Here is a 26,661-nt window from a genome sequence, read left to right as displayed (position 1 = left end):
ATTATGAGGCATGGTACCTTCCTCCTTTAAACATGGTAGTCAGTGAAACAATAGCCTGTGTCCACATACTCAAAACTTGATAACTTACAAACATGAACACAAGTCTTGTCCTGCAGCTTAGCTTGTTGAACAAGCCACCAAACAAACATTCACCAGGGAAAAGTGCACCGCTAACATCAGTTAGTAGCTAGATAGCTAATTGGCTGCTCAGCTGCAGCACATTAAACAGCGTGTAAACATACCTGCCGATGTTACTTCGGACCCGTTAGATGAGTTAGGTTTGGTTGTTTCTCTTTAAAATCCCTGTTAGCGACATGCTGTCTGTCCATGACTTATACTTACGGCAGTTTGGTCACTTTGTCTCAAATGAGACCTTAAATTTTGCAGTTAATTGGTGGTTCACATGCATGCTGAACTGTGGGGGATTGAGTCAGTAGCTTTTAACAGTGAGGCGCCTCACTGTTTATTGAATGCTCAGCCATGATATAAATGTGTTATTTCCTGGTTAAAAAACAAGAGAAACAATCATGATGTGTTAACTCTGTTACAAGTAGGCAGCTGCTGGGCTTCTAACCCTCTAAACAGTAGTTGTACGGGCCTAGTTTTATACTGAACTGAATTAAACTGTTTGAACCCGTGACAGATTGAATGCACTACTGAACTGAAGACTGTCAGAATCACAGTGTTGTAAATGCAAAATGACGCTAAATGACTGTTTACTGTTTGACTGCTCATGCTGAAGTGCATTTGAATGGTGATGCAATTCCTAAACTGAAATATCATGTTATAAAATTACTTTAGCGCCCCCTCTTAACAGAATTTTATGAAATGTTATACTGTAATGTCACCTTCTGTACAACATTCCCAAACATGGTTGCAATCCAATTCAGTATTGAGGAGTTATTGACCATTAAGTGCATTAGGCCACGCCTTCAAAAGTTTGCTAACCAATAACAGAGTTTTGTTTGGGGTTCTCTAAATATGGGATGTGCTTTTTTGGTGAAGATTGGATGAAATATGTGCCAAGAGAAGCAAAACATGAGTTTATGAAAAAAAATAAAATGGCGGAAAAATTTTATAGGCGCAAATGGGCGTGGCCTATATCTGTCTAATCAGCATCATCCAAGGAACATCCTACCCAAATGTTTTTTTCATAGGACATAGTGAGTTATTAGCCAAAACGTAAGATATGTAATAACTGACAACATGGTGGTGATATTGGTACCATGTTTTAATATGTTAAGCATTTCCCCATGTGACACCTGTACATCAAATATGAATAGCTCTCAAATATTCCTCCCATAGACTTCCATTATAAATTTTAATATTTTGAACATTTGCTATTACTTTTCAGCTTTCTAGCATATTTGAGTGATTTTTTAAAGAGCTGAACATTTTGATATTTGAATGGTTTCTGTCACTCAAAGTATAGAGGAGTTGAAAGCTTGCAAAAAATGTACATAATAATAATAATAACAATAATAATAATAATAATAATAATAATAATAATAATAATAATAATAATAATAATAATAATAATAAATAAAGATTTGGACAACAAAATTCACACTAATTATGGAGATCGCAACATTTTGCTATCCACAAAAAAAGGAAGTTAAAAATGTTTGCATTTTTGACTGCCTGACTTTTCTAAGCTGTCATATGAAAGAATTCAGTCTGTCTTTGTTTTTGCACTTTATTCATTCAGACATACATTTCGATATCACAAAGTCTGTAGAATATCATCAGAGAGCCTATTGGTAACAAGTGGGCTGGACAGTTTACCTCAGTAGTCTCAGTATTTTTGGCAGTGAAATTCATCATCAACAAGTGGTTTAAACAGCAGTAAATATATCATCATTTCAGACAGTGAGACATGTTTTTATCATTCAAAATATTGTGGTGAATTCAGAAGCATCTAGAGAAACACATTATTTGTATACATTCACTTTATTGCAAGGTTTTCTGAAAGCAAGCGTATTACTATATTTGTCTCTTTATTATCATTTGCATAGTTCAGGCATTTTGTCTATTTTCCCCCCAAAGTAGCAATGGTTACATGTGATAGTAGGATATACTCTAACTGAAATCCAAAATATTATATACATTGACCAATTTATATAATGTATATATTCTTTATTTTCATCAGCCACAAATGCTACATCTAGTATCAAATAGTGGACACCACCTTTTGGCTGTCAGTTCCTAACACATCATATTCCAATTAATCCAAAAATATCTATGTTCTGCACAATCCTCAACAGCAATAAAATAAAAACATAGTCTCGTGGAAAAATGCAAAATGTTGAGTTATTGAGTGTAAAAATTGCACCTGTCAACTTGTCGTTGAATAACAATGCACCTAAAAAAATATGTACTGCCTCTTTTGAACGTATTCCCTTTCTAAAAAACTGAAACAAGAAAAAATAGAAGTATTCTCTTAGATCCTTGTTTGTTTTTGCTTAGTGAGAGCCATTAACTGCTTACAACATAAAATTCCATTTCTTCATTTTCTGTAACATATTACACACAGCTTTCTACAAAGACAGTTCACTTTAACACTGAAGTGTGTAACACCAAAACAAGCTTAATGAATGGTGATACACATGACAAAGGGAAGGTGTGTGTGTGTGTGTGTGTGTGGTCACAGAGTTCAACTTTGGTGGACGTTGCAATGAAGAGACTTGGCCAAAACTAGAAAGATCCGAAATACTTTTTGTCCAGTGAGAACAAGATGTTATTTTGCAAAAAGTTCAAACACTTTTTTATGATACAAATTGCAATGTGTTTCTAAGGATGGGTGTTTTATCTTTACATATGGCAGACACTTTTACCAGTCAGTCACGCTGCTCTAAAATACCAGCAGATGGAAATAACAACTTCCCACTAGCCACATACATGTTCTGTTTAACTGGCAGCTTAAAATCAAAGCAAAAAAGAGAAGCCAATACTGACTAATATGGAATGTGATTTCATAATTTTTACAGAATTTTATTGGAATTTTGTTTAAGTAACCCTTTCTTCAATCTTTAAAAAAATGACATTATGAAATAAAAGTATCACTGGGAAATGCAACTGAGGAATAAAAAAAAGACATTATGTTACTATGAAAATAAAAATGATAACATTTCAATAATAATTCATATAAATGGTTATTTCAAAAAATGTGGTTAATTTATATTTTTTTGTATTCATTCAAACCATATTTTTAAAATTTCAAAATGTTTTATTCAATTTTATAATATTGGTTTTTTTGGAGTTTCACCACTATGCCACTAAGTTGCCACTAAACCACAATGTTCAAATTTTGAACATTTCTAACCTTGGTGCCCTCCAGTGGTAGCATCAATCATTGCATTTCCTCCAGATTCAAACTCCTTTGCAAGTCATTACATGAATATGTCCATTCATCACAACAAACACACAGACATGTTTCAGACTTATGGCACTGCATGATGGGATGAGATCTTGTTGGGATATGTTACATGACAGTATTTTCCAGTATATTTCCTCTCAAATGACTGCATCATTAGCTAGTTTCTCTTTACACAGACAGAGTTACACTTCTAAGGTCACTTCTATTTTCACTTTCCACATACAGCTTACCATTTATAAACATATATCCAACATACTTTACCTATATCTGTAGATAATCACTGGGGTAATTTCTTGAGCACTATGATGATTTAACCAAATGTGACACTATCACCAAATGCTGCAAAGCGATAGTGTTGCTTCTGGATGCAACTCAGTCTCATATGAATTACAGTCATATGCAATGGTACTGGATTAGAGAATTATACTTAGTGCCAATGTTCTGTGCCAAAACAGCTCAGACATGTGAGGTTTCCATTCAGCAATGTACAGTGACAGTGTGCAGGTCTGATTGGTGGATGGCTGTTTAAATGTCCCAGGAACTCTAATGTTTCCTACTTACAGTCTGTGCTAACATCTTCATTGTCTAACCATCTGATGACCACCATCTTTATCTTTGTCTTTGCTGAAACCTTACTGCACTTACCATACTGTAGCTTCCATGAGCACATGCTGTGAGACAATTGAAGTGAAAACTCTTAATTCCACCAAGAAAAAGCTTCTGAACTTACCTTTGTCTTAAAGCAATTTCTGTCTCTCCTTTTTGGCTTTGTTGCTGCCTCATACAGATGCTTCTTTACATCAGAAGAGAGGATTGTGTCACTCCCCTCCATTTTTTTTTAATCTGCTATTGCAAAAGTTGAAATACGCATGGTCTATCAAGTACACATTCCATTCCTGCCGTTATGCTCATTTCAATGATGGATTGATAGAGATTGGGAAAGATGATGTCACTTCCTTTGTGGCAGCTCAGGTTTGAACAGACTTTAGACTGAACAAAAGTATATCAGCGAGTCCAACCACAGTGAGTGTGTCTGTCCTAGTGTCTAACAACACTTAATCATGCAGATAACACAAAATGATCTTATTTCAACTAAAACAAAGGATTTTCTGCTTGAACAATCTGACAGGGCACACCAAACACATCAGTGCAACACTGCACAGGGCAAAATAAGCTGACCTCACTGAACAATGGAATTCCATCACTGACAGCAGGCGAAAGGTATGATGATAACAGTAATGATGGGAAAGAAAGAATGAAGGTGGAGTTCATTTTGTGCATCTCTGATGTCAGGGGCTTTACTGCCTGATTCTACAGTAGTTGAATAAAAAATCTTGAGCATGACAGCAAATTTGAGAGAGAGTGGGGATACCAGGTTAGAAAATGAATACTGTGTTTCACATATACCATATTCTGATTCTTCCATGGGACAAGTAGCTGTAGTTAGCAACTTTGTAGGATGAGTCGTGGTTTATGAAATGCTCTTCATCTTCAGCTCTGCCTTGCATAAACTGTTGCACTCTGGTGTGTTTGGTGTGAAAGATGGATGATGCATTAAAGTTAAACATAATCCAGGTGTAATTACTTGTCCCCCCAAAATGTATGTAATGCTAATGTTTGCATATGAGTGCAACTGATAGGAGATCAGGCTGATAGGATAGGAGTAGGGTAGGGAATGGAGGTCTAGGTGAAACCGGCATCACAGTGAGTTCAGAAGGAGAGTGCTCAGCTTTTCACAAAGGGCAAGAGGCTTCACTCTTGTTATGGTTGGTTGTCAAAGTGTAAGAATATGTGTCACTGTGGGAAAATACCGAACCTCAGTCATTGATCCTTACTGGGGGATTTCCATGGTTGGTATGGAGATGAATTGATAATGAACATCCTCCTCTGGTTTTAGTATCCAGATACACAACCTCAGTCACATTCATCTGGCCATGTCCCAAACTCTCCCTCTTTATTTATCTCTGAAGCTCCTCTGCTGGTTTATCTCCAGTGTGGGCCTCTCATATGTAGTTTCCCCATGTTAACTGATCCACATCAAACCTCAAAGTTCAATGACTTTTTGTCATAGTGAGTGTAAAACATTTCATCATCCTCATCATAGTTCATCAGTGATCTCTATTTTGTAGAATATGTCCTGAGCTAAATTTTATAGAAATATTATACCTCTTGAATCAGGTAAGAGAACTGGAGTCTTCCTTTGTGCGCCTGGGCACACATGTTGGGCAACAGTTGTGGGTTGGATGAACTGAAGTTTGGGGACATGAGCTTTTAAGTCTTTGTAGCTTCTATGTGGGATGTAAATTTGCTCTTGCCTCCAAGGAACCTCCTTTGACAGATATCCATGCTTTTGTTGTTTCAGTTTAGGTGCTAAAAAAATTCAAAGTCATTTGTTTGGGGCAATCTTCATTGTTCAACTTGTCTAGTGAATCCTCAGAAAGATGCTCCATCAAACTTGACAGCAGCCAGGGCTTGAACTACAGGCAACCAGAGCAAAGGAAGAAAAAATGAGAGAGATGCAAAGATCATTTCAGATTACCTGCATGTCACTCAGTACTGTTTACTACTATATACAGCAGGGCATGTTGTTTTTGTACAGGAAAGGCAGATTTGTAAGAGTCTTGTTATAGTTCCCTGTTAACTTCTGCTCCCTTAGCATCTATGGTACAACATATTCTGGGCGACAGAAGGAGACATTGTCTGCTACTGCACCTCATAATGAGAAAGAATTCCAAAGTTTTTGGAAAAAAATATGTAAAAAGCATGATGGATCTTGTTGATAATTGGTCAAAATGGACCTTCAGACCTTCAAGCTCAGTGAAAAGGAGGTTTTTACACCTTAAGTTCTAGTGCTCAATTATGTGCAATATATTTGCACAGATCCAAGCAGGTAGTTAAATACTTTTGTCTCTCCTACTTCTTGTAAACCAAAGAGGAAAGTGATCATCCAAAATTTTGCTGTGTTCATTTAATTACATTACATTACATTTGAGGGCTATATGGAGTGCTTGGACCAAATATGGTCCATCAACATCTCCGGCTATTGCTGCTACTTGTTATTGCTAGTCATATCTCTATTATTATTATTGTTATTGTTATTATTGTTGTTATTCTGCTTCTCTGTCCCCACCCCTTCCCTTCCCTCTTTCTTTCTCTCTCAACCCAACCGGTCAAGGCAGAAGGCAGCCCACCTAGAGCCGGGTTCTGCTCGAGGTTTCTTCCCAGTAAAGGGGAGTTTTTCCTTACCACTGTCGCCATATTTTTGCTCATGGAGGAATTGTTGGGTCCCTTTAAATTAAAGAGTATGGTCTAGACCTGCCCTATGTGAAAAGTGCCCTGAGATGACTTTTGTTGTGATTTGGTGCTATATAAATAAAATTGAATTGAATTGAATTGAATTGAATTGAATGAAGTTATTTAGATTTTAAATAGCAGTCCTCACGTAAACATGCTATTCATTTCATATTCATATTGTATCATATCATAAAACTCATGGGATTGTGGGCAAAAGCAGTTCCAGAGAGTGAACCAAGCAGAGGGTTTAAACAGGATGAGAGAAGAAGGGTGTGGTGAATGCTAACTCACCTGGTCAGTCTCACACCTTCATGATGTGAGCAGAGTTGGGGAAGTCAGCAGAGGAAGGGGGAGGGGCCAGGCTGGTCGGGGAGGTGGGGGGACTGGAGACGCACTGAGCTGGAGTGAGATGAAAGGTGGCAGGAGGAGTGAACAGAGGGAAAATGCAAGCAAGACAAGGAGTGAGTCAATCAAAGGGAGAAATATGGTGAGGTAAGTAGCTGAAGAGGAGGGACTCCTGAGCATCTAGACATGTGACTTAGAAAACACACACATCTACTGACTTTCAGGGTTAAGAAAAGTATTAAATCTGGTTTCTTTGGATCACCATGTATCCTTGTCCTGATGTGGCTTAGCGACACATGTATGACTCCCCTGAAGTCCTCAGCACTACTGAACTATGAGGTGACTCGGGACAGTGTCAGAAGTATCACAAGAGTCAAGTAAAAGGAACTTAAAGATACTTTTATTGCATTTTTGCTATGAAGCATAAATCCACTTGAGCCTGCTGACTCATGAAAGAATATGGGTATGATCCAGAATCAAAATAAATCTTTGATGCTGTAAGTCATATTGACTTACATTGATAGTGCACCATAATGAAGAATTTCTTGCTGATGTTTGGCTGTCTGTCTCACCAGTGCTGAGGATTTGGATTCGATAGTTTTGTTCCTTTCTAAGATTTGCTGAAGGGAAAACATAGGACTTGCGATACAATAGTAGGTCAATATTGAACACCTCTATCATGAGTCGGTGAAGCTAAAAAGCACTTATTTTTTGCTTTTGTTCTGTCTAATAATTTTTTACTAAATACAACTAATTGAATGATATCTGTAAAAGGATTGCTGTAAAATAGCTTATCATATACATATGCAATGCAATTTGAAAAAACACAAAAGCATGCAACAGCGAAACAAAGACAAAGAAACAAAAAATCTGCTTCTCCTAATGTAAATACTCCTGTTTAGATAAACATGGGATCATGCATTAAAACATGATGTCTGATGACATCATGAATCTAAGATGGATGTAGTGAAATAATGAGTAGCTGCTCTGGTGTATGTGGTATCATAAACTAGAGATGTCCACAGTCAATCCTTAGTATTGGTATTGGTGCTATTCCAGGCATATTATAATGAATTGGTATTGGCTAAAAAAATAATCAAATATCGCTCCTTTCTTTACTGTACCTGCCTACTGCAATGCTGCTCTACAGTGCATAATTCATTTTCTCTGTGTGTGTGTGTTAAATCTGAAACTCAGATTGTAAAATACACTTATTTTTATTGATTATTTTATCTCTCCTCTCTCTTTCTTATTAGTAAAGATCAGTGTACAAAACATTCATTCATTGAAGCTTCCCATTTTTGGCTGGCACTAAACATATGCCTAACATTGACAACATGCCAAAATGAAAAATTGGCTGTTGTTGGGTTTGTGTGCTCTTTGCAGCCGGTGTCTGCACTAAACCAAAGATCATGTGTGAGTGAAGAGTCTCCTCTCTGTAACACAATTGTAGAATTGTAAGTGTGTCCCAACAACTTTAACAGTGATATGTCTTTTTAGTTTAACAGTTCACATGAATTTTAAGAATCATTCTCCCAGTTATACTTTGATTCACATATTTATGCTGATCAATATAATAGTTTTGGTTTTAGTTTTTGTATTAAGCAGCTTGTGAAGAACAAGGTATGCTAAATTTAGGCCACACCTGTTGTTTTAATTTGACAGAAACATACTTAATGAACACTGCATATCCTCTGCTGCTATGTATGTAATATAATTAAATTCAAATAACAGTTATTTTAGAATGAACTGAGTTCCATATTATCTCATTTTCAGCTTGTAGCTTGAGTGTGCACTGGGCAGCTGTGTCTTATTTTTAGGATCAGGCCTGTTATTAAAGGACTCTAATCTGGATCTCATGTTGCTGAATGTGAAGGAAATGTTCAAAAATGTCTCATGAAGTTTTCAACTGTTTGTGAACAGTTAAAAATGGGCAGGGGGGATGGAGGTTATTCTCAAAAAATGTTATCATAACCAACAAGAATTATGGCCAAACCTGCAAAATCAGTAACAGGAACTGTCAGCAGTAAACGAATGAAAAGGTCTTGCCTTCCAGCTATAGATTTCGAAATGAAAAGAAATGGCTGTTAAATGTTTTTTGCCTGTAATAATACCCTGGCAGATGACATTTTAGTTGGCTAGACCTCATGAAGGTATGTGCAGCAATGTGCATGAGGTAGTGTTGGGACTAAGTATTGTGGCTTGTCCTGTGCTGTGTGATCACGATGAGCAGTTAGTGGGAGAAGGTTAGTGATGTGGCGATGGTGTTGGTAGCAGTTGTGTGGAGTGAGTCCTCACCAGAGAGAAGGCGGCTACGACGAGAGGCCTCTGCAGCCAGAGCACAGGAGATCTCAATACGCTTCTCTTGCTCCTGCAACTGCTGCTGGGAGCTGACCGAAGCTCCACCCTCCACTGGTCCATCCAGGAGAGGAACCATGTTCTGCAGACTGTAGAGGGTAGATGAAAGGAAATGCAAAGACAAAGAAAAAAAAAAGTAAGGTGGTTCTTTTGTTAGTCACGGATAATGATTATGCTACACTGACTTATATAAGACAATGTCATCTGCATATTAGAACATTTTGTAGTCTTTGTTATTAATATATACATTATATACTTTGCTAAAATGAACCCCTCTCTCTGCAATTGAAAAGTAATGGGTTCATGTGTCCAGGCTTTGAATTGGCACATATAATTTGAGTCCAATTACAGAATTATTATGTTAAGTGTTTTCCTTTAGGTTTTTTTTTTTTTTTAACATTTTGGAAAATATGGTACAGAGCAGTACAGAAAACTGACTAATAAATCTATGTTTGAGTCTAAACCCACTTTGATTTAGCAATGAGGGTCTTGATCCGCTCCAGTTTTTTCTGCTTCTCCTTCTGCTCCTCTGGGCTCAGAGGAGAGGTATCATCTACATCCAGGTAGCGCTCTGGGATCAGAACCTTGTCAGGAGCCATCAGCTAGAACAAACATAACACACATGAATGTACATAAACACTTTAGGGTACCAAAGTCATACATTTTCAAATATTACACATACAGTAGTGTAATGCAATGACCATAATGAATGAAAGAGTGAATGAGGGAGTGATGCATCAGCTGACTGATCTCACCTCTTTGTTGATATCCAGGTCGTAGTGCTCTGGTTCAACTTGTAACCGTCTCAGCCGAGCGATTTCCTCCCGAGGAGACTCCAGCCCCGGGCCTCTAACCGCTGCCTCTAAGTCTTTGATGTCAATCTCATGAGCTGTCAGCCGCCTACGAACCTGCAAACAAACACACACACACACACACACACACACACACACACACACACACTTTTTGAAAATGTCTTTGGAGGGGTGGTTCCCCCTTTTTCCCCCTTCCTGCCATACTATACTTCAGGATTGGTGTCCTAACAAACAAGCAATAGTTGTTATTACAGTGGAAAAGATGCAATCTCACATTGTACATATTTAAACCACATGACCCAACCAGAGATACCACTACCAGGAAGTGAACCCTATGGCTTTGCAGTGGTGGGGTGCCACACATCTTCCCCTCATTAAACAGGTCCTGGAATGTGAGTAGATGTCGTTTAGGCTTTCTGATGCTGCAGGTTTCTAGCATAATATACCATTTAAATCAAATATGAATATCAATTTTCATAACAATATGATTGTTACATGAACAGAAGTTCCATCTTGCATGTGTTAAATGTACAAAATATTGATCAAAGCTTACCAGTTCTCTACTATAGGAGTATAGGAGTATAAACACATGGTTAGGTTTTGCTCCACTGGTAAGCTGTTTGCACCATACAGGCTGTGAATTCATCAATGTGTTTGCTGTCCTTGTAGGACATGTTTGACAAGTATCATCACATGGTTGATCATACCACTTTGTAGTTGGCTGTAGACTGGCCACCTGATAGGTTTAGGCTCCGCCTCTTGTCCCTCATAGAGCTGCTCTGGTTGCGACGGATTCGTTCATTCTGCTCCTCCACGCTCATCTTCGACTTCACCTCTGCAGGAAACACAGCACTCTTTGGACGCTCCTACGGCAATGATGTGGAAAAGAAACATTATTTTATTCAGGCAAAACATAGTGCTGCCTTTAACATTGCTGACCATAAAACACTACTAAATAGAGTGGAAAACTGTGTTAAAGTGGTTCAGGTCCTATCACCAGGGTAAAAGCTATGTTGTCTTACTTGGCAACTATGCATCCCAGTGGACAAACATGGGGTTCCCCAAGGCTCAATCCCTTGGCCACTATTATGTAATATTTACATGCCTCCATTTAACTAAATTATATAAAACAGTAAAATCATCTTTACTTTTTATTTGTCCTTTGTGTATCTGTTTATGCTGTATTTCCTGTTTGTTTTTAATGCATTAACCAAAGCACTGTATGAATCTCTACACAATATCCAAATAAACTTGCCTTGCATTGACTTAGTATTAGCACTATGTATTGTAGAGACCAAGGTAAATGTCATTACTAATTTTGTTTGGTTTTTGGCTCATTATCCTTTCTTAAGATAGCAATTATGTTTAGTACTATGCTGTGCTGAAATGTATTTTTAAAACCATAACAGTTAAATCATCTTGTTATCTTGAGATATCAAATAACCCTCTCATTTTGTAATTGTAATTATTAAATTGCTTCAGGAGATAACAGTATAACATGGGAGTTTAAGCACTTAACTGTGGCAGTTCTAGATTGGAACCACACAGGAAATTTGATGATGAGAGTTCAGAGCTTACATTTATGAGGTCATTAAGACAGACACCTCTGGAAAGAAATAATTTTAACATCTATTCATGTCCAAAACGAAAAGACATTTTGGCAGGACCTCCACATCCTTTTTTGACTTGTTCCAGACCTCCTTGATATCAATAATATCTCAAACATCTGAACTCCTTCAATTACCTGAAGATGTATTTTCTATTTTTATTTAGGTAAAAAGGTTGAGTTGGTGGTGCTCAGAATGTTATGTGGGTGTTTCTTTGTTGTATGCAGCTTATGTAAGCATGTGAAAATTAAATCTGAGCTCACGCAGTTCAGATGGATTGTATTTGCTTGACTGACAGAATTGACAGGTGATGGCTTGATTTCTGCACAATGTTTTATTTGTATGCTGTGGCTTTGATCGTAATGTGGGCATTAATTACATGTAGTTTATGTTGACATACCCTAGACATTCCATTAGGCAATCTGCTGTTATGCCGGGAAACTCCAGCAGAGCTGCTGTATGATTCATCAGCAGGTGACTTGGTTCTTGGAGGAACAATGCCAACTGGCAAGGGAGACAAGAGATAAGTTTAAATCTAAGGGAAAGAAGAGAGAGCTCAATTCTCAAAGCTCACACTATAAGGCAATATATGCATGTCCTGTCAGTCTCATTTGATTTCATGGTACAATCACGCTTCATAAGACAAAATTCTGAAATGAATTATGGGTTCTTTTCCATCTGTAATTTACAAATGTCAGTAGAAGGAATGTCATCAGTGTAATCCCCTGCCCTGTGAGGTTATGTGTACCAATCCAAGAACTAATTACTGGAATTAATTAGTGGATATGGATATGGATATGATATGGATACTGGATCATGCTCAAGCTCTGTAGTGTGAGTTATCACATGAAAATTTGGATGGGGCTTTGGTTGTTGTACCTTTATTCATGGTGGATTGCCTGTCCTGGATGTGGTCCTGCATGTTACTCATATTGTTCTGTTCTCCAAACTTGGACTGCAAGACAGAGAACTGATATGATTCATAATGTGATCACCATTAAACCTGAAGCATTCCAGTGCACACTCCGGTATACATTCACCTTTTTTAAACACATAGTGCATTGGATAATGTATTACTGTGCATCATGTTTAAAACACCTGGTATACCTGACAGAAGCAATACATAACTTGCAGACACACCAAAATGTATGACAGTGACATTTCAGTCTGAAATAGTTTAATTTCAGTGGAATCACAGAGATCAGTGCATTTGCTCAATGAGCTTTTATGAATTTGCACAATTGACAACTTACAAACTATCTTGACAATGCTGACCTTTGAGGGAACAAAGAAAATCTGAGTGTCCCAAATTAACCCTAAACTCTTAAGTTCCTTTAATTCAACTGCTTAAAGACAAGGGCAAAAGTGGTCAACCTCAAAGCATCCAGCACCACTTATTTCATGAACATGCATCAGCAACATTCACTGTGACACTTTCTGGTGTGACCATGTCATAAGTAACGTGACTACATCACTACAAATGATCTTTGGCTTTAGAACTCCACAGCTCTTGTCTAGGTACCATTAGAGGCAAAGGGTAAGCAGCAACATGTGCTTTGGGAGGTCAGATACAGACTGTTGTGGAGACACAGAGGGATAATATGTGGCAATGGGTGCAGCGCTTGAACTAGCAGAGGTCTGGAAATAGGAAGAACATGTGGAATTGCAGGGATAAATAGTCTCTAGTGGTTAAGAATGATGTTTTTTAAAGGATGATGTTGGACAACAGTTAGGACAGGTTGAAGCAAGGGCAGGATGGGCAGAAACACCCAAATACCTTTCTGATGTGAGAATCTTCACCATCAAGGTAACCATCATCGATGCCCAAGCTGCGTAGCCAGGCGGTGCTGTCAAAGGGCGGGGGGGGGATGGAGGGAGGGAAAGTGGGGGAGGGCTCCAAAGGGTAATAGGATTTAGGGAGGGGAGGTCTTGGGGGAACACTTTCCTAGATCACCGTAGGGGCAGGAGGGAAGGAGACAAGAGACAGAAGAAGGGGAGAGGGGTAGGAGGAAGAGAAAGTGCTGCGCATCAGGAGGGGTGATAACAAGCCAGGCAAAGTGCAGAGCAGAGAGGACTCATGGGAATGGTTCTGTGGAATGGGGCCTTGATCCCATGTTAAGGAGTTAGGTGTGAAAATCCCGTGGTGGACAATGAAAAACTGGCCTTCAGTGAATTATTATATTCACACAGTCCATGAAAGGCTCTGTGAAACAGCCACCACATTTCAACTTTCTCTGTGTAAGTCATTTTGTCACCTACAATTCAGTTGTCAAGAGGACACTGATCAGTTTTTTGGCTAATCTGGCTATGGAACATTTGAACAGTATTGTATTACTAAGAAACAGACTGGATTCGTCTTTGAAGATGGCATTGACAGGGTAAAGAAAAGCTTGACATTGCTATTTAAGAGAGACCTTATCAATTCTCCCCATGTAAACCAAAACCAACTCAGATTACTCATTTTTGTTCAAATAATATATTTTAATATATCTTAATTGGTTGACAGGAAAGCCTGGAACAGGTCAGCAAGTGAATTTTTTTGTACCATAGAGGTTTTTATGAAAGACTGACATCAATGAGAGAATGCAACTTTATGTAACAGCACAAGTGAACCCTTAACTTACCATACATCATAGCCATAAATCTAACCAAATGTTTAGGCTTCTATCTCAAGACTCATGAAATTAAATCCCCAAAATCTTAAGGGGAAACTTAGGTATTTTTTCCTATTTTCCCATCTTTTTGTGTTTAGGTGACTAATAGGGACAAGTTTTGAAATTGGTCCAGTGATGAGTAAGAGCGCTGCAGCCGCGAAAAAAGCTGCAATGTTATCCTTTGGGGCAAATAGCGCCCCATCAATGTATGTCCACTAAAAGCACTTGTTTTTGCCACTGACAGGCTCAGATTGTTGTTCTAAGTGTCTGACAACATTATGGAAAGAACCATACAGAGAAATAAAATGTTTTTCTTTACCTTTCAATCCAGTCTGTTTGTTATTGTGTCTAACCAAGTCTCACTCAAGGAAAAGTCTTGCTCTGAAATCTTGCAAGAGTTAAGTTGTTGTCAAAATCAGCTAAATATTGAGCCATGACAGAGTTGGAGAGATTAGTGCCAGGAAGAGTTTTTTGTGTTGGAGTAGATAAAGTGTAGCTTAGTCTTATCTAAAAAAATCTTAGCGCAGTTTTATCTAAAAGACAGATAACACTAAGGTACGCTTTCTGTACTCCAACACAAAAAATTCTTCATTTTTTAAAGATTGGTCTGCATGAACACTTTACCTGAATGCTTACTGGGTGAATTAGACTGTGTTATGACACAAATCACTGGATCAGTACTAAGTTCCCCTTGATTATTGGGGTAAGTGAGTGGCCTGGCACCTGCACCAGCACAGAAGGATGATCGCAAAGCAAACTGGTGGTGTTGGGTTTCAGGACTAGCACTTCTAATACAGGGGACTGAGGGTGTATAAAGATATGGGCTGTGGTGTAATGATAACACATTAGTCTGATATGTGTCCTGTAGAAACTGGTTCTGGGATTCCAGCATAGAAAATTGTCTGTTGGAGGGCATGTTTCCGAGGCCATCATGGTATCCTGCTGAGAAGTAAGATTGGTGGGAGTCTGGATAGATGTCTTTTCTGAGGCCAATCTTGACTTCTTGGCTGCAAATATTTGAGGTTAACAAACTAACTTCCTTAAGGTGCGAGTGGGTTTGGACTTTGTCTGAATGCTGATTGGTATACTTAGAGTCCTGGCATTGTACTTGGAGAAAACTCATCTGTTCCTCTGCACTGGAATTGGCTTGATTTATATGTTGGTCAAAGTTTGAGTTGGTTTGGCAGTTGATTTTTTGGTCCATTTCCTCTATCACAGGGTGTAATCTACCCAAGGACTCCCTAAGGATTTGTAAATCTAGGGAGGGCTGAGGAAAGGTGTGTTCATGGGTTTCACAACTATAGTAATTTATATTTTCTGCATGCAGGCTTGTGTCAGGCTCCCTGTAACTTTTGGGTCTAGACCTAGGCTTGGGGTCACATTTAAAATGAGGCACCATACATGACTTGGGACGATGTTTAGGGCTCGATCTTCTACGCACTTCAGGGTTGGTTCTTGAGTCTGAGCATAGGCCTGAGCAAGGTTTTGGACTGGGATTGGCCCCTGGCTGGGTGTGTCCGGTGCTTACCTCCGGGCCCAGCTGTTTGGTGGGGGAGGCCTGGGAGCCGGGCACTGGGGAGAAGGGGCTGAGTGGGCTGGTGAGGCTTACTGAGCTCAGGGGACTGGCTGGACTATTGGTGCTAAAGGAGCCTGATGCACCGCAGGCCACTGTACAAGAGAAAGAGTAATTAGAATATACATGAAAGAAACACTGATATTTCCATAAATGTAACTATTTTCCAGGTCTGTTTCCAGCACCTCTGTGCTTGGCTGTGTCAGTGCCTCTGGATGAGTTATTCTTGTGCAATCCCTCTAACACATCCTGGACTCTCCAAAACTCTTTCTGGATGTGCCTTCGGACCAGTTCACTCTGAAAAAAGCCAGGACAGATAAAGTACATTAAAGAGCAGAAGTGAACTACTTTTTATTAAATAAACAGTCCCTATGAAAACTGCTTTTTCCAAACATCATGACAATGTTACTAATATTGTGTATTGGACATTTAATTAAAACTAAAAAATACTGAATGAAATGAAACTTGGACCAAATAATTGCTGTAGAGTTAGACTAATACACTCCAATTAGGTCCATGTCATAGAATACTCATAGCACAATGTCGTTTTCTCTGTATACTAAAAATTAGCTGAATCGTGAGCTCACAACTGAGGTATGTTCCTAACCATTGACTCTGTGTACAGAAACTCCCCCATTTTACACTGTATTTTCCTCTTTCTTATCATTGAAGACCTTTAAGTCCCATAAAAACATTTGCAACTGTTAAGAGTGTTGTTGACCTTGTTTCCCTATCATATTCATCATGGTTATATACAGTATGTCATAACTCTTACACTTTTAGGGAAAACTCTTTTGGGGTGGCTGCACTCTGAGAAGAGAGGGAAAAAGCTTCTCACAGGATCTCTAAATTCAAAAGAAGAGATCCTAAATATGGATGAACTTCATCTTAATTGAAGGTCTTATATAAATAATGGATGAATGGCTGCTCTTGGTGTGTAACTGCACATTCAAAATGTTCTTTTGGAAAGAAGCTTTCCATTCCCTTTGCATATTATAACTGGGCTGCAAAGACAAACAGACAGTGTGATGTCTTACCTGCACTCCTGCATTAAGCTGCTCCCATAGATCTCCATGGATGGCATTAGCCTCATCCTCTAATGCTTCAAACTCCATACGAGTGGTGGTTAAAGCCTGAGAGGTACATATTAATGCAGCCCTAGTCAGAGAATGTTTCTAACATCTGTGTCTTACATAAATAATGCCTTTCTGAGATTAATGCCTTTGACTCTCAAAGTATAAATGACAAAATGAAAACAGATTTTAAATGCAAGCTAGGGGTTTTTTTTTACAACCTGGCTCTTGTTTTTGCATTTGGGTCATCATTCTTTTCAACTATCATAACATTTTAGTCACCAAATTTATTGCTGAGAACTGGCAACACTGATAGACACAGCTGTATGACAGAATGATTGAAACGATGGCAATGGAAATTAATGGAAATTTCAAAGGTTTGCAAAATACTTTAAAATGAAAATGTTATTAAGTATGCATCTATGCATTTTTGTTGGATCAAAAGATAGAATTCTGAATATGTGATGATGTGTCTTACACTGGAGGCCTGGGAGAGCTCTCCTCTGATGTTTATAAGCTGGTTCTGCAGGGTTTCCTTTTTGAACTGCAGCTTTTCCATGGCCAGAGGCTGGTTATGATACAGTTCCATCTCTTGATGAGTTGCCACCAATGCCTCCTCTAGGCTGTCCTGGGAACATAAGGCATGACAAGCAAAGAAGGAAGAGTTTATTGGAAATGACAAGTTCACAAGCTCCTTTACTGCATATACTGAGTGACCACAAAAGTAAAATCTGCACAATGTAATGCAATCCGATACAACAGTCCACTAATAAATCCTGTTGCTGTTCAACTCTGAAATAATTAAAAATTGTTGTTGCTCAACTGAGACACCACGACCTGTTGTATTGCATTGCATTACACTGTCAGGTGTTTTCTATTGTTCTGGTGAGTTGAGTTTCTGGTGCAATGAGTATATATCATTACATACTGGAAGATAAGATCATTTGTATGGTTTTCTATCAGAATTTAAAAAAAAAACATTGATCTTCAACTGCAGAGGTGTTGAAAACATAGATAACTTTGTTTTTTATTAGAACAGCACAGATTTGGTTAGCTTTACATCACAAAACATTTATTTACATTATGATATAATACAGCAAATAAAACAATTTACCTTGTCCATTCTCAGTCTGTGGACAACAGCCTCATGGTCTTTCATTATTCTGTTCTGCTCACACAGTCGACCCAAGAGTTTCTGTGTCAGATGGGACAACAGGTGGTTAGGGTTAGGGTTAGGGTTAGGGTTACACATGTATTTTGTAGAAACCAGGGAGAACACATAAAACAAGGAGTACCAGACAACAGATCTTTACAACCATACATGATAACTGAACATGTCATTCTTGAACCATGTTAATTAATCTGCTGCCTCATACTGTTTGCCTATAGTGTATTTGGAAGAAGTGCAAATCATCTGGGCTTCATGTAAGAAACACTCATACAACAGATTTGTGAGAAAATCACTTATACAAACATACAGCTGCATGTACATCAGATCTGTGCCACTTGCATATATGGTCCTAGATCTGATTCATATTTGATCTCTGGCTGTGCGACAGCTATCAGAATGCTCAGATCAGAATTCATGTGTTTTTTTTAACATATTGCCTTTTATCATCATTCAATGTCAGCACCTCACAGCCCAGTAAAAATAAACATGGAGGAGAGACAACAGCAATGGGGGTTAACAGCCGCTAACAGAACCATGGCTTTTGACCTTCTTGTTCTCTTTGTCATCCTTATCATCTGAATTGTCTGCTGACCTATGTATGCTAGCACAGCTATGTCATCCATGTTTCTGATTTGACTGTCGGACAAATGACAATAAATGTTATTGTTGTTGTTCTCGTACGCACATGGCTCCTATTTCAGTTAAATCTGTACATGCATGGCAGTTTCAGACCTCAAACCAGAGCTTGCCACATGTTACTTACAAACATGAATGTGAACCATCGACACAAAAATAAAAATTGGAATGGAGCATTAAGGCCTGTAATGTGAACCTAGCCTAAGTGAGTTTTAGGATAAGAATACAAAAACATTCTTGCATGAGGCCCAATGTGTTTGTATGTTAATAATGTGTGTCTGGTGTTGCATCTTACACTGGTTTCAATCTCATTGAGCTTCAGCGTAGGATGTAACTCTCTGCTGTAGACATCATGGAAAGGAGGCACCTATAAAAACAAAGATTGAACAAATGATCGAAATGATCAGTATCAATTAAACAGTTTAGACAATAACTGCTCCAATGAAAGGAAGGTTCAATGTTTTTTGCTCTTTATTCTGAGGAATGCTTCTGCTTAATTTATTCAAAAAGTCATCAAGATCAAGATTTGTTGTGCTAGAGAGAGTGTCTAAATGAAAAAAACCTCTGCCAACAAAGAAATGATTATGTTGCAATGAACAATTAGTACTTATTTTGCTGGCTAGGCTTTCGTGTGCTCTGCAACCAACAGGTGATTCATATTCTTCACAAATACAGTATGGAACATCTGCCAGCAGCCACATGGAAAAGAACTCCATGGAGCCATCCCTCAGCCTGATATATACAACATGTTAACACTGATAATGCATACAGTAATAATGCATACCTGCACGTTGTCACAATGTCATCTGTTAAAGTGATGAAAGCTCTTTGGTTCATGTCTCAGAATAGAGAATCAAGTTGAAATATGTAATGATAATTCTTATGAGTGTGGCTTTAATTAAGGGGAATGTTTCTTCCAACCCTGCTAAGCCAACACTCACCAACCCTGAGGACAAAGTCATCCTAAGATCTGTGACTGAGCAGGACTGTGATCAAATGATGCAGGATGACTTTGAGTATTATGACTGAAAACAGTTATGCCTGAAACCAATCATTATGACAGCAAAACAACACAATGAGAGAACATTTATAGCTCCATGTGAAGTGAGATAAATGGAGAAAATGATTGTGTGTATGGATATGACAGATGAGCCTAGCTGACTTCCGAAGTAGGTTCCTAATGGACTGGAAATAGTCGTTATGATGCTGTGTTGTAAGAGGAGGTCAAAAAGACTGTACAGGCAAAGGTGAAAATTTAGTTTAAGTGTTGTGAGGACTATAGGCATGCATGAATTCAAGGCGTCACTGTGATTCAAAAAAAGTGTTTTATGGTTTTCATTGAGTTTTCCACCGCAATCTGTATGTATTCAGCTTCTGATTTACTAAGACAGTGGCTTATTATGCAGTCAGCTCCTGGACAGTGCCAGGGACAGCTCTCCAGGCGTTTTCTGCCAATGAAGGAGAGCTCATAGACACAGTCCAACTGTAGGATGAAGAGAAATAATAATGTACTGATTACAGAGCATTTACTTTGGCCGTGTTCAACTTCACCTAAGAAAAACTATTATTGTTAAAATTATTATTATCAAATCACTGTTAGCATATATCTAATAAGTGATGCATTAGGAGGCAATAAATGTGTCAATGGCAAATGAAAGATGAGGTGATGTAGTAAAACTAATCTAAGTAGGGCTGGGCAATATATCAATAAGTGTTTTTTTTTCCTCGTTTTACAGGCTGCATTACAGTACAGTGATGTCATTTTCTGAATTTACCAGACTGTACTAGCTGTTCTATTATTTGCCTTTACCCACATAGTAATTATATCCACATTGCTGATGATGATTATTTATCAAAAATCTCATTGTGTAACTATTTTGTGAAAGCATCAATAGTAATCCTTACAATATTGTCGCAAAATTGATATTGAGGTATTTGGTCAAAAATATGATGATATTTGATTCTGTCCATATCACCCAGCCCTAAATCAAAGACATAAAAAATATACACAAGGCACTGACGAATGGAGAGAGAGAGAGAGAGAGAGAGAGAGAGAGAGATGGAGCAGCAGCAGGTGGAGGTGGAGATGGTGTTGATATGGATGTTGATGCTGCAGTAAATGCAGCCATAGACACACTTAAATGTCTTAACAGAGGAAAGAATAGTTTAGTTGCAGCCTGTAGTGATTAGTTCATTGATGGTCAAGTTCAAACATGGGCAGATCCAGGGGCCAGCTGAAATCTAATTGGCCCCTGAAGTGCCCCTATCCTGTCACTTGTTGCTTGACTCTTTACAGATGAGTAAACGTCACAAACTGTGGCACCTCAAACACTTCTTGTAACTATAGCGATGCTGCATTTACGTCATGTAGGAGGGAAGGTAATAATGGGAAAGATTCCCATGTTTACGATTTGGATGCAGCTTGGATGTTAATGAGAATCGTATCTATAAGTGGCAACTGGTAATTCCGATCTGATGTGAATGCGGTGGAGGCAGGAAACTGGTAATTCCAATGTGACTTCAATGCAGCATTAGACTACATGGAGAGCTGAAGTGAACAGTGGCATGCAGCGATTCATCCTCCACAGAAACTTCATGGTGAGTTATAATTCCCACATTACTTTGTGTTAACATGTGAAAGAGCGTTTACTTGCTGCAGTCACTGAACTTTAGGTCACATTAGGTGGCTGTAAGCTACTAGATCACTACATCACTAGTAGGGATGTGCAGAGAGCCCAGTATTTGTATTTGTATCTATAGTTTATAAGGCAGCAAAATTATTTGTATTTGTATTTGTATTTAAATAAAAGTGGAAAGAGGCTTTTATAATCCTGTTTTTGTTTTTATTACGCTTTTAATTTTAGAAAATAAAGTGTTATAATAAATGTTCATGAATAAACTCTTAAGAAGGAGGTCATCACCCCAGGTCTCGAACTGGAGTCTCCCAGATCACTGACGACTGCGCTGACTACTGAGCTAAAATTTTACTCATTGCCTCACTGCAGACAGACCTTAACCTATTTATACACCCATAACACAGGGACAGCACACCATGTAACATGTAAGGAGGAACTTAAAAGGTGACTCTTGCTTTGCACTTTTCATTTATTGCCCATTTTTTCCATTTTTGGAAAGGAGAAGGGGAACAACAGGTTATGGAGAATGCCTTGGGAGCACTTCATGTGTTAGTAGCTCAGCTTTATATCTGGGGAACACCCCTAACTCCAGGAGTGACGTCCAAATAAAGAAATGTGCCACATGTAGCAGGTGGATGTGACTCCTCTTGAGCTCACAGTCACAGTGCAAACTATACTTGCTGCTGAGGGCCCACAAGGGTTCGCATGTGAGTGTCCATATGTCAACGTGCAGTGTCAAATTATGACTGCACAGATGGCATGCCAGCGCTGTTTCAGGACATTTCAGTGCCCAGGCATTTCAGGCCAGACATCCACAGGCACTCTTGGGGGGATTTATCTTTTTATTATCTTATAATAATTATAATATATAAAATAATTGAATGATATTTCATTCTACATCTGGTCTGTAACATGCAATCAGCAACATATAGTCTGTCTTTTAGTAACTTTATTCAGATGCTAGTGTCCCTGTAAAGAGTTTGATCTGTAATGAGCCTGATTTTTTTTAATAAACCTGGTTATTCTGTATGATTCTCACATTATCAAGGTTACTGAACATCTGTGTAGTTTCTGCTCCACTCCCCACAGAGTCTCTGTCATTTCTGTGCTGAGATACAGTCATTATCAGTGTCACATTTCCACTTATGACAATCTGTTATGATCAAATATTTATTATGATTATATTTTAAATTTTTTTCCCCTACATTATACAATTTACAGTGCACACTGAAATTAGTGAAGCAATTTAGATACATTGGACAGCTGGGAAGGTCTGTATTTAAAACATAACCTACTGGTTTCCTATAATACTTTGAAGTTTCCTATGTAAGTGATAATGCCCGACGAGGTGTCCATTATCAGGAATTAATGGACGACAGGGAGGCCAGAGCTCCTCTGCTGAGTCCATTAATTCCTGATAATGGACACCTCAAAGGGCATATCCCACTACCATGATCACTTACCAAAAAAAATAAGACCATTAATTTATATTTTCATGTGTTTTGCAATCAAAATCTAAAGTTTTTCACAAGCCATAACTCTGTTTCCCTGGTAATACCTTAGGGTTTGACTACTACCATCCCATAAGGTTCTTATGCGATAGAAACGTTGTTCACTGCACCAGTAAATAGGACAAACCTTAGATATGATTTGGCAACAGGAGACATTTGTAGTCTCCTCAGCTCATAGTGTGGCTCAGCTATGAGCCAGAAAGCTGACGTTATGCTAGCGAGATTCAAAGTCAACAACACTGTATACAGTTGACAAAGAGTAAATATAATTTGACCGTATGTTAAACAACAAGACTAGCAAGCTATCCAGCCATGTCATTGTCCCCAAATCAATATCAACATTTTCACAAACAAATGATAGGCCATGTGTACTGTTGGGCACAGCCTGAGGTAGCAAGTTGAACAGCGAATAGAATGTGAGATGATTGCTTTAAGGTATCAGCAAGTTCAGAGGGGCAGTGTACTCCTTGCAGTTTGTGTGTTACGGCCGCCATCCTGTGTTCAGAGGATGAGGATGAGGCACTGAAAGACTACACTCAATGTTGTAAATAAGATATTCACTTTTTCGTTTTCATCTCTTTTATTTCTAATGTCGAGGTGTCAGCTGTTAAATAATTGTTAAATTGTTGTTAAATAATTCTCTTGGTGTTAACTTTGTGCCATTTCTCCCTTTTCTTTTCAATTTCTCTTTCTTCAGCTGCATCCCAGTCATCAAAGTTGTAATATTCCCCAAATAGGTTAGAAAGAAATGAAGTCACTTGTTGTTGTAATTGCATGTTAGCTTGTTAAAATGTTGCAATAAATTGTAAATGGAGGCTTTGACCACGTCCCTGTTGCTGTGGTGCATTTCTATGGTGCATTTTAGCCAGCCCATTAATTTAGAACGGTGAACAGACAGTTTCACTGGAACTACTTAGTAGGTGTCCATTATCAGGAATTGATGGACACCCTGCAGCCAATCAGAATCAAGTATTAACCCAGACCATGATATTAAATATTTTAATATGGATGTCATTACTTGAAACAGCTGGCGCAAGGCAGTGTTGTGGTTTCATGGTTAACTTGCTCAATGCTATGTAACAGAGAGGCATGTGCAGGTGTGTTTGGAGTAATTAAGTCATTAAGTTAAGTAGGTTAAGTAAGTAAGTTATTTTCATACTGAGCTGCGATTGGACAGTTATTTCCTACTGTTGCCACAATACAGAAACAGAAGGAAGTCGTTAATTTCCTGAGCAATGTCTGCACACTGTTTCCTGGTACCTGGTGAAAAATGATATATTGAATGAGGAAGTTGTTGACCACGACAATCAGCTTTTCTCATGTATAGTTGAAGTGCTCAGCTACTGACAGCTTCCTGAGGGAATCAAAACAAGCGGGATTGGTTGTTTCTATGTCGCATGTAGAATCAATGAGGGAGACTCTATTATTTAAGTCTGTGTCTGTGATGAGGGGTTAATGATAAGGCAGCAAGAGTCAGCATTGTTTCCCCCTACAGAGTCTGCCTGCTCACTCCTCTCAGTATCAGATAATTAGCACAGTATGAGTGGGTTCAATTAACAATGTCATGTGCACAGGACAGCAGTAAGAGGCTTTTAAAAGTAGACTAGCTATCTGAAATTAATTAGAAAAAATGTCTTTCATCTCTTAAGTGCTACTCCAGCTGGTGGTGCCTATGCCTAGGAATGGACCTGCATCAGGGCCTATGAAGCCTTTGAGGCCTGGTATACTCAAAAATAGGAGGAAGATGCAAGAATGGATTAGTTTACACTACACTGAGGGCCAAATCCACAAAAGGACTGTACGGCTTTTGTGGCTGCTAAACCTGTGCAAATGAGACAAAAAGATAGCGTGTAATTCCGCAAAGGGTGAAATGCACTGCAAACTGTGCTGTCAAGCAAATTGCGTCATGGTACACCTATGCCATTTCCATGTATGTAAATTAGGTAATATTTGTGCATTCAGTGCAAAATTGGCCCCTTTCTATGCAAATAAGCCTTGCTGCAAAAAGAGTCTAATTCACAAAGACCAGCGATAATTGCCACACGCAATTAGGGTGGAGTTATTAGTGTTGTCAGATAGTTGGTGTTGCTGCGTGCACACTCACCCCTCACTCACTCCCTCACTCTCTCTTTCTTCAAATCTTCAAGCTTGTGAAGCTTGAATGATATTGAACTGATATTGAATGATATCAAGGGTTAAATCTTTGGTCAGACATTGGGGGGGATCAAAAATAATTAAAGCTGCGAGCAGCAATGAACGGGCCCTCCATGCATGTCGGGCAACGACGCAGTTGAAGGGCTTCTGTCACAGGCATGTAGATGTCTTCAGACCCAGGCTGTTTTCAGGCAATGCAAGAAGGAGATAAACATCACTTCCTTTGTTCACTGTTTTGCCTGCTGCTGGGGCTGCTTCGCTGAAATTTCGTAGGGGGCGCTATTCAGCCAGTTTGCATCACTGATGGAATATTGTCATGTAGATGTGTTCAGGCCGGGACTCTTATCAAACATGTAAAGTTTGGTGCAGACTGGAGCATGTACAATAAAGTTATAGCAACTTCCTCTGTAATGGCGAAGCATCAAATCTCAATGGTGCGAGGCTGAGAATTTTCTGCAGGGTGAGACATGTCTGTCTTGCTCACACCTGTGGCATCAAAATTATGCAAGTTTTGGGCCCATTCACTTGAATTTCAATTAGTAAACAAAACTCTTGATGAGTTTGTGTGTAAAACAAATTAATTTCCTAATTTTCATCAAGTTTATTTTTAGAAAAGTAAAGATTTTTAACCCACATGACCTGGTCAAAGTTTGATTGAAATGTGTATTGTCAGGTGTGTAGAGAAAGTAAGTAACTGCAGCTGGACACAGAAAAATACTCATATATTTGAATGGAGAGTGTGAGCGAACCGCTAGGTGCTTGGGCCCTAATAAAGGAAAAACTGCAGTACAGAGCTACAAATTTTAGTTTTGATTTTATTTTTCTGCAGCACTTTATGACCAAACTGTCACTCTCACTCAATGAGCTCCATTCAACCCCCACAACCACCCCCCCCCCCCCCCCCCCCTCCTATTCTCTCTCTCTCCCTCTCAGTTGGAGAGGAGAATGTCACTCTTCTTGTGAAATATCCTCATAAATCCCATGACTTTGGCCAAATCCTACATTAAAAATCACATTTTTTTGTAGGAAATTTCGAATCCATTGATACACGTTTCAAAGTGGTAAGACTTATAGTTTAGACATCAGAACCATTTGTTTGACACAAAGTCCATGCCTAGAGATTGCCTCCCCATTGGTTTACATTGTAAGATGTGATGTGGCACTACAACTTTCAGGGCTTACAATATCTAAAACGTTCGAGTTATTACAAAGTTTTTGACAACTTTTGTTCAGCACAGTATAAATCATGTATTCAAGTTTGAAGCCGATACCATTAATGCCTTAGGAGGAGAGCGTTTGATCGAGGTCCAAAATTGGCACAAAGTCATACTTTCATGGGCATATTGCAGACTTCCTGTTGGATTTAGGTCCAGGGTGTCAGCGGTAGATTTGTAGGTCTTGTTGAGACGAATAATGAATTTTGGTTCGATCTCTCTACGACATTCCTACGGGCCATGGCCG

At 38.7% G+C, this 26,661-nt stretch overlaps 1 protein-coding gene across 9 annotated transcripts in view; it reads right to left on the bottom strand.

Moving 5' to 3' along the window:
- Nucleotides 1-1,682: 1,682 nt before the first annotated feature.
- The window catches only part of plekha6 (pleckstrin homology domain containing, family A member 6), a 136,570-nt gene continuing 111,591 nt past the window's right edge, over nucleotides 1,683-26,661 (bottom strand). For 7 of the 9 annotated variants that reach the window (XM_067588527.1, XM_067588529.1, XM_067588532.1 and 4 more), the window contains 15 exons: nucleotides 19,195-19,266; nucleotides 18,207-18,287; nucleotides 17,571-17,720; nucleotides 17,057-17,152; nucleotides 16,205-16,316; nucleotides 15,975-16,114; nucleotides 13,570-13,737; nucleotides 12,672-12,747; nucleotides 12,193-12,296; nucleotides 10,893-11,051; nucleotides 10,129-10,281; nucleotides 9,842-9,975; nucleotides 9,314-9,462; nucleotides 6,962-7,069; nucleotides 1,683-5,853 (listed from right to left, as the gene is read on the bottom strand). In XM_067588527.1, the coding sequence (XP_067444628.1) occupies nucleotides 6,972-7,069; nucleotides 9,314-9,462; nucleotides 9,842-9,975; nucleotides 10,129-10,281; nucleotides 10,893-11,051; nucleotides 12,193-12,296; nucleotides 12,672-12,747; nucleotides 13,570-13,737; nucleotides 15,975-16,114; nucleotides 16,205-16,316; nucleotides 17,057-17,152; nucleotides 17,571-17,720; nucleotides 18,207-18,287; nucleotides 19,195-19,266 (1,692 nt within the window). In that variant the 3' untranslated portion in view covers nucleotides 1,683-5,853; nucleotides 6,962-6,971. The remainder of the gene's footprint in view (nucleotides 5,854-6,961; nucleotides 7,070-9,313; nucleotides 9,463-9,841; nucleotides 9,976-10,128; nucleotides 10,282-10,892; nucleotides 11,052-12,192; nucleotides 12,297-12,671; nucleotides 12,748-13,569; nucleotides 13,738-15,974; nucleotides 16,115-16,204; nucleotides 16,317-17,056; nucleotides 17,153-17,570; nucleotides 17,721-18,206; nucleotides 18,288-19,194; nucleotides 19,267-26,661) is intronic. The other 2 variants (XM_067588530.1, XM_067588533.1) reach the window with 2 other exon arrangements.

The sequence above is a fragment of the Thunnus thynnus genome, chromosome 4 (assembly GCF_963924715.1).
Source record: "Thunnus thynnus chromosome 4, fThuThy2.1, whole genome shotgun sequence".
Classification (NCBI taxonomy): domain Eukaryota; kingdom Metazoa; phylum Chordata; class Actinopteri; order Scombriformes; family Scombridae; genus Thunnus; species Thunnus thynnus.
Note: the sequence above shows the minus strand (reverse complement) of the source record. Positions and strands in the feature narration are given on the sequence as shown.